General features: G+C 41.1%; 1 protein-coding gene across 1 annotated transcript in view; it reads left to right on the forward strand.

Annotated features, from left to right (window-relative positions):
* The window catches only part of LOC139380492 (glucose-6-phosphate exchanger SLC37A1-like), a 37,825-nt gene that overhangs the window by 12,899 nt on the left and 10,900 nt on the right, over positions 1–14,026 (forward strand). Inside the window, exons 4-12 of the mRNA XM_071123191.1 lie at positions 284–389; positions 644–722; positions 8,393–8,528; positions 8,701–8,777; positions 8,916–9,082; positions 9,224–9,282; positions 9,865–9,945; positions 10,043–10,171; positions 13,697–13,787. Coding sequence (XP_070979292.1) covers positions 284–389; positions 644–722; positions 8,393–8,528; positions 8,701–8,777; positions 8,916–9,082; positions 9,224–9,282; positions 9,865–9,945; positions 10,043–10,171; positions 13,697–13,787 — 925 coding nt within the window. The remainder of the gene's footprint in view (positions 1–283; positions 390–643; positions 723–8,392; positions 8,529–8,700; positions 8,778–8,915; positions 9,083–9,223; positions 9,283–9,864; positions 9,946–10,042; positions 10,172–13,696; positions 13,788–14,026) is intronic.

Consider the following 14,026-nt stretch of genomic DNA (forward strand, 5'->3'; position numbering starts at 1 on the left):
CCACCCCCAAAGTTGCGCCCCTGTCTGTGACAGTATATCAGAATGACAGTATCCCTCCCAAAGCAGAGCCAGGGATCAAATATTTATGTAACCAATGTTATCCACCATTGTTTACCTTGGAACCATAGCATGGCTCGAAGCACCTTGACATTTAGTATTAAATATATTTTAGATTAATGTTTGACCAGCTATATATGTTGGGTTTACTGTAGTTTGTGCTTTTTTTTTTCAGTGCGTGCACACACACGTGAATGTTTGCTCAATATGATTATTTGTTCCACAGAGTGAGCTGCATAAGAACTGCTCAGCTCTCAATGAGCTCTCCACAGCCAGTAGTAGCCAGCTGCCAAACCTCCACACAGCTGCAGAGTGCAGCTGGAAACCCTTTGGTGAGACCCCACTCAACCCTTGTCCCCCCCCCCCCCCCCCCCCCTCTTTCAGTCTCTCAATCCCTCTTTCTCGCACTTGCTCTACTAAATGTTATGCATCCTCTATCCCTACACTTATCACTAATCACACATTTGTTACTATTCATTCACACATTGTTGTCGATCCCCATAACCAAACCCAGGAGCCTGTATTCAGATGAGTGGTCCTTGGTTGAATTGATGTCATTCTCATGTAAAACTACCTCCATATCTAGATAAAAGCAACTATAAGCAGCTGCTGGGAGCCATGGACTACTCCTTCCTCTGTGCCTATGCTGTGGGCATGTTCCTCAGGTAAGGCTAAAACTAGGCTGTCCACATTAGCTGATCAGGAATACCTCTGGGCTCTAGTTATCGGATAAAGCGCTTCCCCCATCTCTCATCCTTCAGTCAGTCAGTCACACTGCAGAGTCTAGGGCTGTTGCGGTGACCGTATTACCGCAGGTGGTCACGAGTCTTGAAGGCAGTCAAATTCCACATGACCGTTTAGTCACAGTGATTAGGCTTCTCCAAGCTCTGATGCTGCTGATGGTCATTAGTAACCTACCAACTTGCTAACTGCCTGGTACTCCGCACTCTATTGTCCCTCTCATCACTCTGACATCAATGCAAATGTATTCGAAAATCCAATCAAACACTTCATGAGAGTTCATGAGCTCATGTTGTGCAACGTTTTTCTATAGGCTATGAAATGGTGTGAGAAAACAAGAGTGATGGCCTCTTAAAAAGAGGATCCTTCAGCTTTCTATAGGCTAGGCCTACTATAATTTATTTCTCAACTTTCCTAATATTAAGCACATTGCTTATTTTACAACAGGAGTATAGCCTACCTGGCTGGCATGAAAATGAACCACAGGAAAAGTGTCCTCCTTTTGGTACCTAGATGACATGTGTTTATTTTTTTCTCCTGTCACAGTTCTGAGACGGGTGCATGATAATGGTCCAATCTAAATCAAAACATATTTCACACATATATAGTATATGTAAAGACCAGATTAAATCAAGAATAGTCTGATGGGTGACAATATTAGCATATCACTCGGGAATGATGCCCAGCGTAAGACAATGCCTTTTTTGTTGTTGCGGCTTTTATTCGAATCATGGTCTCACACCTTATGTAGCCTGGCCCATAGGCCTACATTTTTTTTGATAAGGTTTGTAATCACAACTAACGTGGCCAAAATAACTTCTTAAAATGAAGAACATTCATTCGCTTTACAAGGGGTGTAGAGCCTAACTGGCATACATAAGCAGCGTTTGAGTTTTAAGTTTGGGGAAGATAATTGTTCACCATAAAAATGCACCTTTTATAATAAAAGCATTACATGAATAATCACATTTGTGGTCACTTTTGAGAATGGTGTTTTCCTGCTAATGGAGCACTTGTGCTTTTAGCCTTCTGCCATGTGCACTTTGCTGCACTTACAGTGTGAAGAAACAGCCTAATAGTTTAGCAACATTTAAAGCTAAACGTTCTGCTCTGTTGCGTCAGCCACATTGCGTAATTTCTTTTTTTTTACTCTCGTGGTTGTATTAATTTGGGATCTATCACATCCCGCAGCTGTCCCGGACTATGTTTGGAATATTTGTTTCTCACATAGAATTGATCAACTTTGGTACTATGGGGGATAGTAGATTGACAGGCTAGTGCTTTTGCTGTTTGTTAGGCCTATTCTTCTTGATGGCTGACAAAGTAAATGTGGACAGTTCTTCCGATATCTTCAATATGCACCTCAGAATTGGATAAGTACGCGCGCAGTTGCGTCCCCGATGTGTCTGTTTTCACTTGTAACCTAAAAAAAGACCCAATCACGTGATGGAAAGCCATGTGAGTGAGGGGTGCTTTTGAGCACTCTGGGAGAAGGGCACAACCCAGCACTCCGGGCCAAGGACACAACGGCCACGCCGCAAAAGGCATGGCTTTTTTTCCCGGGTGCATTACGGCCACACAAAGGGGATGCAGCCGGGAAATTCAAGGCATTATCAAGTGCTTGTCAGATTGTGAATGAGAGACGACTGAGGAAGTGTGTGTGTGTACAGTCTGTGCAAAAAAACAAAGCGGAGCTCATGCCTTTTCAAGCAACTTTTAAAAAATCATTAGAGTTGCATCGTGCAGCCTTACAATTTATTAAAAATCTAAACAATGTTTGTAGAACAATAAAGTTACACGAATAACTCTCAAATTAAGCAAATAGAAGTATCTATTTCTTTGTTAGCCGCATGTGCGCACTCACTCACGTCGTTTGGAGAAAATATCCTATCTATTTTATTTAGCTTTGTTCAGTAGTATTCTTCGTACTATAATATAAAATAATTCCAAGGAATTCTAAGCAACTCTTGTCTGCTAAATGAACTGGTGTAGGTCACAGCCATTTAACATAGCCAGTTTAGGACCTAACATAAGGACCACTCAGAGTATGCTACTCTGTTCTTCTGAAATGGACTACATTTTCCTATCATGTTTCTTTAGACCTGTCTAAAATGAATAATGGATTTATTGTGACGGTGTAGGCTATATTACATGGAGTTATTAGACTTTTAAAAATGTAGATGTTCTACAGGTCTGTATCAGTGGCTTGTAGGCCATGTGCGGAAGCCAGGAGATGCTAAATGTGTTTACAGTGCCTTGCGAAAGTATTCGGCCCCCTTGAACTTTGCAACATTTTGCCACATTTTAGGCTTCAAACATAAAGATATAAAACTGTATTTTTTTTGTGAAGAATCAACAACAAGTAGGACACAATCATGAAGTGGAACGACATTTATTGGATATTTCAAACTTTTTTAACAAATCAAAAACTGAAAAATTGGGCGTGCAAAATTATTCAGCCCCTTTACTTTCAGTGCAGCAAACTCTCTCCAGAAGTTCAGTGAGGATCTCTGAATGATCCAATGTTGACCTAAATGACTAATGATGATAAATACAATCCACCTGTGTGTAATCAAGTCTCCGTATAAATGCACCTGCACTGTGATAGTCTCAGAGGTCCGTCAAAAGCGCAGAGGGCATCATGAAGAACAAGGAACACACCAGGCAGGTCCGAGATACTGTTGTGAAGAAGTTTAAAGCCGGATTTGGATACAAAAAGATTTCCCAAGCTTTAAACATCCCAAGGAGCACTGTGCAAGCGATAATATTGAAATGGAAGGAGTATCAGACCACTGCAAATCTACCAAGACCTGCCCGTCCCTCTAAACGTTCAGCTCATACAAGGAGAAGACTGATCAGAGATGCAGCCAAGAGGCCCATGATCACTCTGGATGAACTGCAGAGATCTACAGCTGAGGTGGGAGACTCTGTCCATAGGACAACAATCAGTCGTATATTGCACAAATCTGGCCTTTATGGAAGAGTGGCAAGAAGAAAGCCATTTCTTAAAGATATCCATAAAAAGTGTTGTTTAAAGTTTGCCACAAGCCACCCGGGAGACACAACAAACTTGTGGAAGAAGGTGCTCTGGTCAGATGAAACCAAAATTGAACTTTTTGGCAACAATGTAAAACGTTATGTTTGGCGTAAAATCAACACAGCTCATCACCCTGAATACACCATCCCCACTGTCAAACATGGTGGTGGCAGCATCATGGTTTGGGCCTGCTTTTCTTCAGCAGGGACAGGGAAGATGGTTAAAATTGATGGGAAGATGGATGGAGCCAAATACAGGACCATTCTGGAAGAAAACCTGATGGAGTCTGCAAAAGACCTGAGACTGGGACAGAGATTTGTCTTCCAACAAGACAATGATCCAAAACATAAAGCAAAATCTACAATGGAATGGTTCAAAAATAAACATATCCAGGTGTTAGAATGGCCAAGTCAAAGTCCAGACCTGAATCCAATCGAGAATCTGTGGGAAGAACTGAAAACTGCTGTTCACAAATGCTCTCCATCCAACCTCACTGAGCTCGAGTTGTTTTGCAAGGAGGAATGGGAAAAGATTTCAGTCTCTCGATGTGCAAAACTGATAGAGACATACCCCAAGCGACTTACAGCTGTAATCGCAGCAAAAGGTGGCGCTACAAAGTATTAACTTAAGGGGGCTGAATAATTTTGCATGCCCAATTTTTCAGTTTTTGATTTGTTAAAAACGTTTAAATATCCAATAAATGTCGTTCCACTTCATGATTGTGTCCCACTTGTTGTTGATTCTTCACAAAAAAATACAGTTTTATATCTTTATGTTTGAAGCCTGAAATGTGGCAAAAGGTCGCAAAGTTCAAGGGGGCCGAATACTTTCGCAAGGCACTGTATGTTAATTAACGGTCAATTACCATGAGACCAACAGTTATTTGCTTGAGAATCACCAGCTGATGCAATTTCGTGACCTCCACAGTGCTAGCAGAGTCTAGCAGAGTGTTTGTCCCATTTTGTGAATCCTTGGTTGGTGAGCAGACCCTGATTCAATCATTTTAACTGATATCAATCATTTTTAGCCAGATCCCAATTGGGATATTGAATTTTATGTTCCTTTTGATGGCGTAGAAGGCCCCTCTTACCTTGTCTCTCAAATCAATCACATAGGTAGGTATAGTTTGTGCTCTAGGGAAATGGTATCTAGATGGAATTTGTATTTGTGGTCCTGGTGACGGGACTTTTTTTGCAACACAATTATTTGTCTATTTTTTTTAATTGTACTTTTTTACTGTCTGGGCCCAGGTCTGACAGAATCTGTGCAGAAGATCTACGCTTCCATTCAAAATTTTGGGTCAATTAGAAATGTTCTTGTTTTTGAATGAAAAGCATGTTTTTTTTGTCCATTTAAAATAACATCAAATTGATCAGAAATACAGTGTAGACATTAATGTTGTAAATGACTATTGTTGCAGGAAAAGGCTGATTTAAAAAAAATGTAATATCTACGTAGGCGTACAGAGGTCCATTATCAGCAACCATCACTCCAGTTTTCCAATGGCACGTTGTGTTATCTCATCCAAGTTTATTATTTGAAAAGGCTAATTGATCATCAGAAAACCCTTTTGCAATTATTTTAGCACGGCTGAAAACTGTAGTCCTGCTTAAAGAAGCAATAAAACTGGCCTACTTTAGACTAGTTGAGTATCTGGAGCATCAGCATTTGGGTTTGATTACAGGCTCAAAATGGCCAGAAACAAAGAACTGTCTTCTGAAACTCGTCAGTCTATTCTTGTTCTGAGAAATGAAGGCTATAATATTAACAATGTCTACACTGTATTTCTGATCAATTTGATGTTATTTTAATGAACAAAAATGTTTATTTTGACCCCAATCTTTTGAACGGTAGTGTAGGTGCTGCTGTAGACCCTCCTTGTTGGTGACAGAAGCAACAGATCATCAGTAAACAGTAGACATTTGACTTCAGATTCTAGTAGGGTGAGGCCTGGTGCTGCAGACTGTTCTAGTGCCCTCGCCTATGTATGTATGTATGTATGTATGCAATGTAATGTATGTACAGTTGAAGTCGGAAGTTTACATACACTTAGGTTGGAGTCATTAACTCGTTTTTCAACCACTCCACAAATTTCTTGTTAACAAACTATAGTTTTGGCAAGTCGGTTAGGGCATCTACTTTGTGCATGACACAAGTAATTTTTCCAACAATTGATTACAGACAGATTATTTCAATTATAATTCACTGTATCACAATTCCAGTGGGTCAGAAGTTTACATACACTAAATTGACTGTGCCTTTAAACAGCTTGGAAAATTCCAGAAGATAATGTCATGGCTTTAGGAGCTTCTGATAGGCTAATTGACATAATTTGAGTCAATTGGAGGTGTACCTGTGGATGTATTTCAAGGCCTACCTTCAAACTCAATGCCTCTTTGCTTGACATCATGGGAAAATCAAAAGAAATCAGGCAAAAAAAAATGGTAGACCTCCACAAGTACGCAAGTATAAACGCCATGGGACCACGCATACCGCTTCAGGAAGGGAGACGAGTTCTGTCTCCTAAAGATGAACTTACTTTGGTGCGCTAAGTGCAAATCAATTCCAGTACACAGCAAAGGACCTTGTGAAGATGCTGGAGGAAACTGGTACAAAAGTATCCTATATCCACTGTAGAACGAGTTATATATCGACATAACCTGAAAGGCCACTCAGCAAGGAAGAAGCCCCTGCTCCAAAACCGCCATAAAGAAACCAGACTACTGTTTGCAACTGCACATGGGGACAAAGATCGTACTTTTGGGAGAAATGTCCTCTGGTCCGATGAAAAAAAATAGAACTGTTTGGTCATAATGACCATCGTTATGTTTGGAGGAAAAAGGGGGAGGATTGCAAGCTGAACAACACCATCCCAACTGTGAAGCACGGGGGTGGCAGCATCATGTTGTGGGGGTGCTTTGCTGCAGGAGGGACTGGTGCACTTCACAAAATAGATGGCAACATGAGGAAGGAAAATGATGTGGCTATATTGAAGCAACATCTCAAGACATCAGTCAGGAAGTTAAAGCTTGTTCGCAAATGGGTCTTCCAAATCGACAGTGACCCCCAAGCATACTTCCGAAGTTGTGGCAAAATGGCTTAAGGACAACAAAGTCAAGGTATTAGAGTGGCCATCACCCAACTTTTTGTGGTAATCTTGTGGAAGGCTAACCAAAACATTTGACCCAAGTTAAACAATTTAAAGGCAATGCTACCAAATACTAATTGCATGTATGTAAACTTCTGACCCACTGGGAATGTGATGAAAGAAGGAAATCTGAAATAAATCATTCTCTCAGATATTATTCTGACATTTCACTTTCTTAAATATTGTGGTGATCCTAACTGACCTTAGACAGTGAATCTTTACTATGATTAAATTTCAGGAATTGTAAAAAAAAGTTTAAATGTATTTGGTTAAGGTGTATGTAAACTTCCGACTTCAACTGTATGTATGTTGAAGAGGGTGGGGTTCAAGCTGCATCCCTGCTTCACCACACAGCACTGAGGAAAGAAATCTGTTTGTTTTTTAAATTTTAACCGCACACTTGTTTTGTGAAAACATGAGGTGTCATGTTTTCTGGGTCTGTTTTTGGTTGGATATGTTTTTCAATTTCTTTCTTAGGTTTTTGCATTCTTCATCAAACCATTGTCATTTTTAGATTTGATGGTGAAGCTGGAAGGTCAAATATACTGTTTTGGCTTTCTATTGCCAGTTTTACGCATTCACTATTGCAGTGAAATGTTTTATCCAGAAAGTTGTCTAAAAGCGATTTGTTGTTTCCTGTTGTTTTTTGGTAAGTTTCTACACTACTTTCCATCTATAGCATTTCTTAATAGTGTGCGGTTTGTTTTGGCTTTGTCTCGTGATTTCAGTGTTGCTCTGTTCAAGTAGAGTAGACTGATTTTGCTGTGATCTGGTAGGAGTGACAGTGGGCTGACTGTGAACACCGCGAGACTCTGGGTTGAGGTCGGCGATAAAGTAATCTACAGTACTACTTCCAAGGGATGAGCTGTAGTTGTACCTAATAGTAATAGTCCCCTCGACGCCTACCATTGACTACGTACAGACCCAGTGTGCGACAGAGCTGCAGGAGTTGTGACCCATTTTTGTTGGTTGTTTTTATTGTAGTTGTCATATCTCGCTCCTTGCGTTCTCTTTTTTTTCTCTCTTTTTGTCTTTCACTCACCTCTCACTTTTTCCCTCCCTCTCTTTTAGCCATGAAAGGGTCCTCATTCTGTCTCTCTGTGTTTCCACAGTGTTACAACATGAACACAGTGTGCTTTTCAAGGACCGTGTTGCATAACTAACTCTGTGTCCCAGCAAGGTCAAATGGCTTCTAGCCAAGCTTGTGGTGTGCTGGATGTCATTCCGAATAGTGTTGATATTTTAATGTTTTTTTTTTTCATTCAAAATTGATGTTTCGTTTTATATAAGGGGTGGATGAAAAATTCTCAATATGCCAGCCTATTTTTATGCTGAATATGCTAGCCATTTTTGTCAGCCTGCATGAACTTTTCTTATGCATTGTTAAAATGTCATTGTGCGTCCTGCAGTGGCATCATCGGTGAGCGCCTGCCCATCCGTCTGTACCTGACGTTTGGCATGCTGATGAGCGGCCTCTTCACCTGTCTGTTTGGCCTGGGCTACATTTACAGCATCCACAGCCTTGGCTTCTATATATTTGTCCAGGTAAGTCACAAAGTGGACCTACTGTAACTACCTACACATGTACAATATCAGTCATAGAAAAGCCATAGAAAATTCTTGGTCTGACATTTCATAGGAAGACTAGTTGAGAATTCAGAGGACAACAGTTCTATATTCTGAATGTTTTTCTAACTCTGTTTCTCCTCTGCCTCAGGTGGCTAATGGCTTGGTTCAGACGACTGGCTGGCCCAGTGTTGTCACATGCATCGGGAACTGGTTTGGAAAGGGAAGGTAAGCCACAAGATCTGTTAAAATGAAACGATTCCTCCATAGTTCAGATACACTGACATTATAGGAGATGCATTGAATGGAAAATAGTTATAGAATATACATTTGAAGTTAGAATACTTTAACTGGTGTCTCCAATAGGAGGGGTCTGATCATGGGCATATGGAACTCCCACACCTCGGTGGGCAACATCTTGGGCTCTCTGATCGCAGGCTACTGGGTCTCCTCCAACTGGGGCTTGTCCTTCATCGTTCCCGGCCTCATCATTGCTGCCATGGGAATCATCTGCTTCCTCTTCCTCATTGAAAGTGAGTACTACTACGTGATTGGTTGGACGAGTGAAAGACTTGTTCCATTTGCCTTTGTTTAGCTTCGATGCATGATTTATGCGACGGTCAGATTTTTGCATGCTGATATTAAAACATTTAAACTCTGTGTTTTGTCTGTAGATCCAAATGATCTTAGAAGCATCCATGCTGTACAGAACCCTGCTCCCTGCAGCAACAATGTGAGTACTTAGGATGTCTCGCTTGTTCTCAAAAGCATCTCTACTTAGTATAGACATAATATTTAGGACATTTCAGAGGTATAAATTCACAGATATAGACAGGAAAAAGCCCCTCTTGGTTCAATGCTTAGTTGAAATGCTAGTTTGAAAATGTGTGTCCAAGAATGAGATCATTGTGTGGATCACACGTCATCAGAATTTACCTGGATAGCATCACATCTGTCGCACATCGCGCCCGACCATTTCCTAGACAACTGTCGCCCACTTTAGCTCCTTGCGTAGACGTAGAGTACCTGAGTGTCTCTGAGTGTGGGCTGGCTCTGGTAAAAATGCCTCCCTGGAGACGGACACACAAATCAAAAGGGATGAAACATGATTAACTTTTACCATGTGGGCAGATTCCTTGTATAAGCTTTATTTATGGTTCTTCTTGATTGACAGGTATCAGTCTCCCACGCTACTGTGAACTGCATTAGTTTTCTTCACTAGAAGCTGGTGGAACACTGTGTATAATAGTGATGTTAAACTATAGACTCCGTAACATTGTGGTAAACTGTATTGTACATTTTTTTTCTCATGCAGCAAAAGCTGACAAAGAACTGGAATGGGACAAATGGACACAAGCAACTGTACCATTCATACAAACAGGGAGACAAATATGAGGTGTGCCTGTTTTTTATCGGAGTTTGTCTGTGTTTATGTTAGTGTCTGTTTGTGGATCTGTGTTATTAACCCATGTTTTCCCCTCCATCTCTCTCAGAACTGGGACACAGAGCTGCTGCTCCCTCAGGACAACAGTAGTGTTTCTGTCCCAGTACAGCAGGTGGTGGTGGTGAAGAGCGAATCAGAGCCCTCGGCCATCAGCTTCATGGGAGCTCTACGCATTCCGGTCAGTCGCCTGACCTCTCACACCACCCATATCTCTCACACACAATAGCAAAGGCCCAGGCCCTGTTCCCCAAAGCCAGGGCTGTTAAACTCAATTCCTGGAGGGCCATTTATCTGCTGGTTTTTATTATTGCCTTTCAATTCATGTCCAATTCAAGACATAGATAACCAGGTGCAGTGAGTTTCTAACCAATCAATTACCTTAATTGACCAGTCAAGTATCAGGGAGGGGTGAAAACATGCAGATGAGGACACTGGAAAATGGCGACTGTGGCGAAGTGTGATAATGAATGGAAATGAGTGAAATCAAAGAATGGAACTAAACGAGCAAAAGTTGTAGTAGAAGACAAGGACCGGTCCAATAATGCATTTCTTATGAAACTGTTTTTTGGACAAGGAGGTTCAGTTGCGAAATCCATTTGTATTATCGAGCACTGAAGAAAGCAGTGGGAAAGGTGGGTTCAATCAAGGTGGCTAGAAGCGGCCTTGTTTTGGTTAATTGTGTCATTGAAGAACAGAAGAAGTGTGGACTGGATCTGGCAAATTTGCCCACATCAGAAGTAACATGTATTGCTCTTCGGAGCAGGGTGCCTGCCAAAGGAGTTGTAGCTCTATGATAAAACCGGCTCTCATGAGGACCGCCACGGGAATGGAAGACCCAAAGTTACCGCTGCTGCAGAGGATCAGTTCATTAGTTACCAGCCTCAGAAATTGCAGCCCAAATAAATGCTTCACAGAGTTCAAGTAACAGACACATCTCAAAATCAACTGTTCAGAGGAGAATGCTTAAATCAGGCCTTCATGGTCAAATTGCTACAAAGAAACCACTACTAAAGGACACCAATAGGAAAAAGAGACTTGCTTGGGCCAAGAAACACAAGTAATGGACATTAGACCGGTAGAAATTTGCCGTTTTGGTCTGGAGTCAAAATTTGAGATTTTTGGTTCACAGCTGTGTCTTTGTGAGACGCAGTGCGGGTGTGTTTCCCACCATAAAGCATAGAGGAGGTGTGATGGTGTGGGGGTGCTTTGCTGGTGACACTGTCTGTGATTTCTTTGGAATTCAAGGCACACTTAACCAGCATGTCTACCACAGAATTCTGCAGCGATACGCCATCCCATCTCGTTTGGGCGTAGTGGGACTATAATTTGTTTTTCAACAGGACAATGACCCAACACACCTCCAGGCTGTGTAAGGTCTGTTTTTAACAATAATTTGTGATGGAGTGCTGCATCAGATGACCTGGCCTCCACAATCCCCCAACCAAATTGAGATGGTTTGTGATGAGTTAAACCTCAGAGTGAAGGAAAAGCAGCCAACAAGTGCTGAGCATATGTGGGAGCTCCTTCAAGACTGTTGGAAAAGCATTCCAGGCGAAGCTGGTTGAGGGAATGCCACGATTGTGCAAAGCTGTGGCTATTTGAAGGGTGGCTATTTGAAGAATCTCAAATATAAAATATATTTTGATTTGTTTAACAATTAAAAATAAATAATTACTACATGATTCCATATGTGTTTTCATAGTTTTGATGTGTTCACTATTATCTTACAATGTAGAAAATGGAAAAACCCATGAATGAGTGGGTGTTCTAAAACTAGTGACCGTTAGTGTAGATGACGAGTACCTTAGTCAGAGAATTCCATGAATGGTCAGTGCATGTCGCCTGACCTGTATTTTTTAATTGAACCTTTATTTAACTAGGCAAGTCAGTTTAGAACAAATTCTTATTTACAATGACGACCTACCAAAAGGCCTCCTACGGGCCTGTGATAAAAAAATATATATATATACAATATAAATATAGGACAAAACACACGAGACACACTACATAAAAAGAGACCTAAGACGACAACATAAGGCAGCAACACATAACACAGCATGGTAGCAACACAACATGACAACAACATGGTAGCAACACAACATGGTAGCAGTAAAAAACATGGTCCAAACATTATTGGGCACAGACAACAGCACAAAGGTCAAGAAGGTAGAGACAGCAATACACCATACAAAGTAGCCACAACTGTCAGTAAGAGTGTATATGATTGAGTCTATGAATGAAGAGATGGAGATAAAACTGTCCAGTTTGAGTGGTTTTTGCAACTTGTTCCTGTCGCTAGCTGCAGCGAACTGAAAAGAGAAGTGACCCAGGGATGTGTGTGCTTTTTGGGACCTTTAACAGAATGTGACTGGCAGAAAGGGTGTTGTATGTAGAGGATGAGGGCTGCAGTAGGTATCTCAGATAGGGGGGACTGAGGTCTAAGAGGATTTTATAAATAAGCATCAACCAGTGGGTCTCGCGACGGGTATACAGAGATGACCAGTTTACAGAGGAGTATAGAATGCAGTGATGTGTCCTATAAGGAGCATTGGTGGCAAATCTGATGGCCGAATGGTGATGTTCGTCTTCTAGCCTCTAGAGAACACCCTTACCTGTATCATCTATCATCTATCTATAAATGATGTCTCTGTAATCTAGCATGGGTAGGATGGTCATCAGAATCCGGGTTAGTTTGGCAGCTGGGGTGAAAGAGGAGTGATTACGATAAATCTAGACTTGGTTTCCTCTAACTTTAGCAAGCAGCTTTGATATGTGCTGAGAGAAGGACAGTGCAACCACTGTATTGGTAGTTGAAGGAAGGAGAAAAGCCTATCGATTTTATTGTTGTTTGAGGAGACGATACTTGAAAATGTGAAGCTTGGATATGTGAGGTATGCGGTGAGAGCGTTTGTGTCCAAACCATCAGTATGGGAATTGTAAAGGATATGGTCAAGTGTCAAATGTTTGCAGGCAGGAGAAGTATGGTATTGAAGAATCAGATTTTTTTTTTTGTAGATGTGGTGGGGTTCATACTTCAGACTTCCTTGAGTGCCCTGTTAGGGTGAAGGAGGTTGAGGTGTCAAGGATCAGGGATCTATGTGGAGCCGGTGAAAAAAGTCAAAGGAGCGAGAAGCAACAGTGTTGACGATATGCCTTGCAACCAGTTGCTAGTGTTTTAAGTCAGTCGAGTGATCTGGTTACACTCATTGTGAAGAAGGTAGATATTGTGGCATTTATAGCCACAGTGATTCATTGTACAGCACAAGTGTCAAAGAAGTCCACGAAGCTGGACATCATATCTGCAGCCAAGATGTTTTTAGGTCTCCAAGACTTCATGGCAGAAGCACTGTCAGGACTATTTTCCTTAGGAAATGTCATGCCCTCACAGGAATCTTCTGAGCCTGTGTGACCTAATTTAGAATGTTAGTTTTTTTTTTTTACAGAAAAGCAGGTTGGTTTTGTTTAGTTAATTTATATTGTACATCAAATTGTTGCGAATACCATTTTATACTGTAGAAAAATACCTGCAGACACATGTTCCTTATACACTTAAATAGATCTGAAAGAAATGCATGGGTACTGTACAAGCACCAGGGAAAACCCATGGCACTTAGCATACACCATACAAAGTACCACGCCATTCTATTCTGGAGAAATGTATAGTTTTTATTTGTAGACAGTATGTTTTTCTTTCTCTCTCCAGGGAGTGATAGAGTTCTCGCTCTGTTTGCTGTTTGCCAAGCTGGTCAGCTACACCTTCCTCTTCTGGCTGCCGCTCTACATCACGAAAACGGGTATGTACATTTACACTACATCAGTGGTTCTGAACTGGTGGATCGCGAAAGGGGGTTTTGAATGGGTTTTCATATTGTTTTATAAAAGATACTCCTGTCTGAATTGAAACTAATACCAGGTAGAAAGTGTGTAGAAATGACAATGAACCTACTTTTTTGTTTTATAAATTATTCTCTGGAAACTATTATTCTTCAGTCACAGTATTTTCAATATTAACTCAAAAAAGGAACGTCCTCTC

The sequence above is a fragment of the Oncorhynchus clarkii genome, chromosome 22 (genome assembly GCF_045791955.1).
Source record: "Oncorhynchus clarkii lewisi isolate Uvic-CL-2024 chromosome 22, UVic_Ocla_1.0, whole genome shotgun sequence".
Lineage (NCBI taxonomy): Eukaryota > Metazoa > Chordata > Actinopteri > Salmoniformes > Salmonidae > Oncorhynchus > Oncorhynchus clarkii.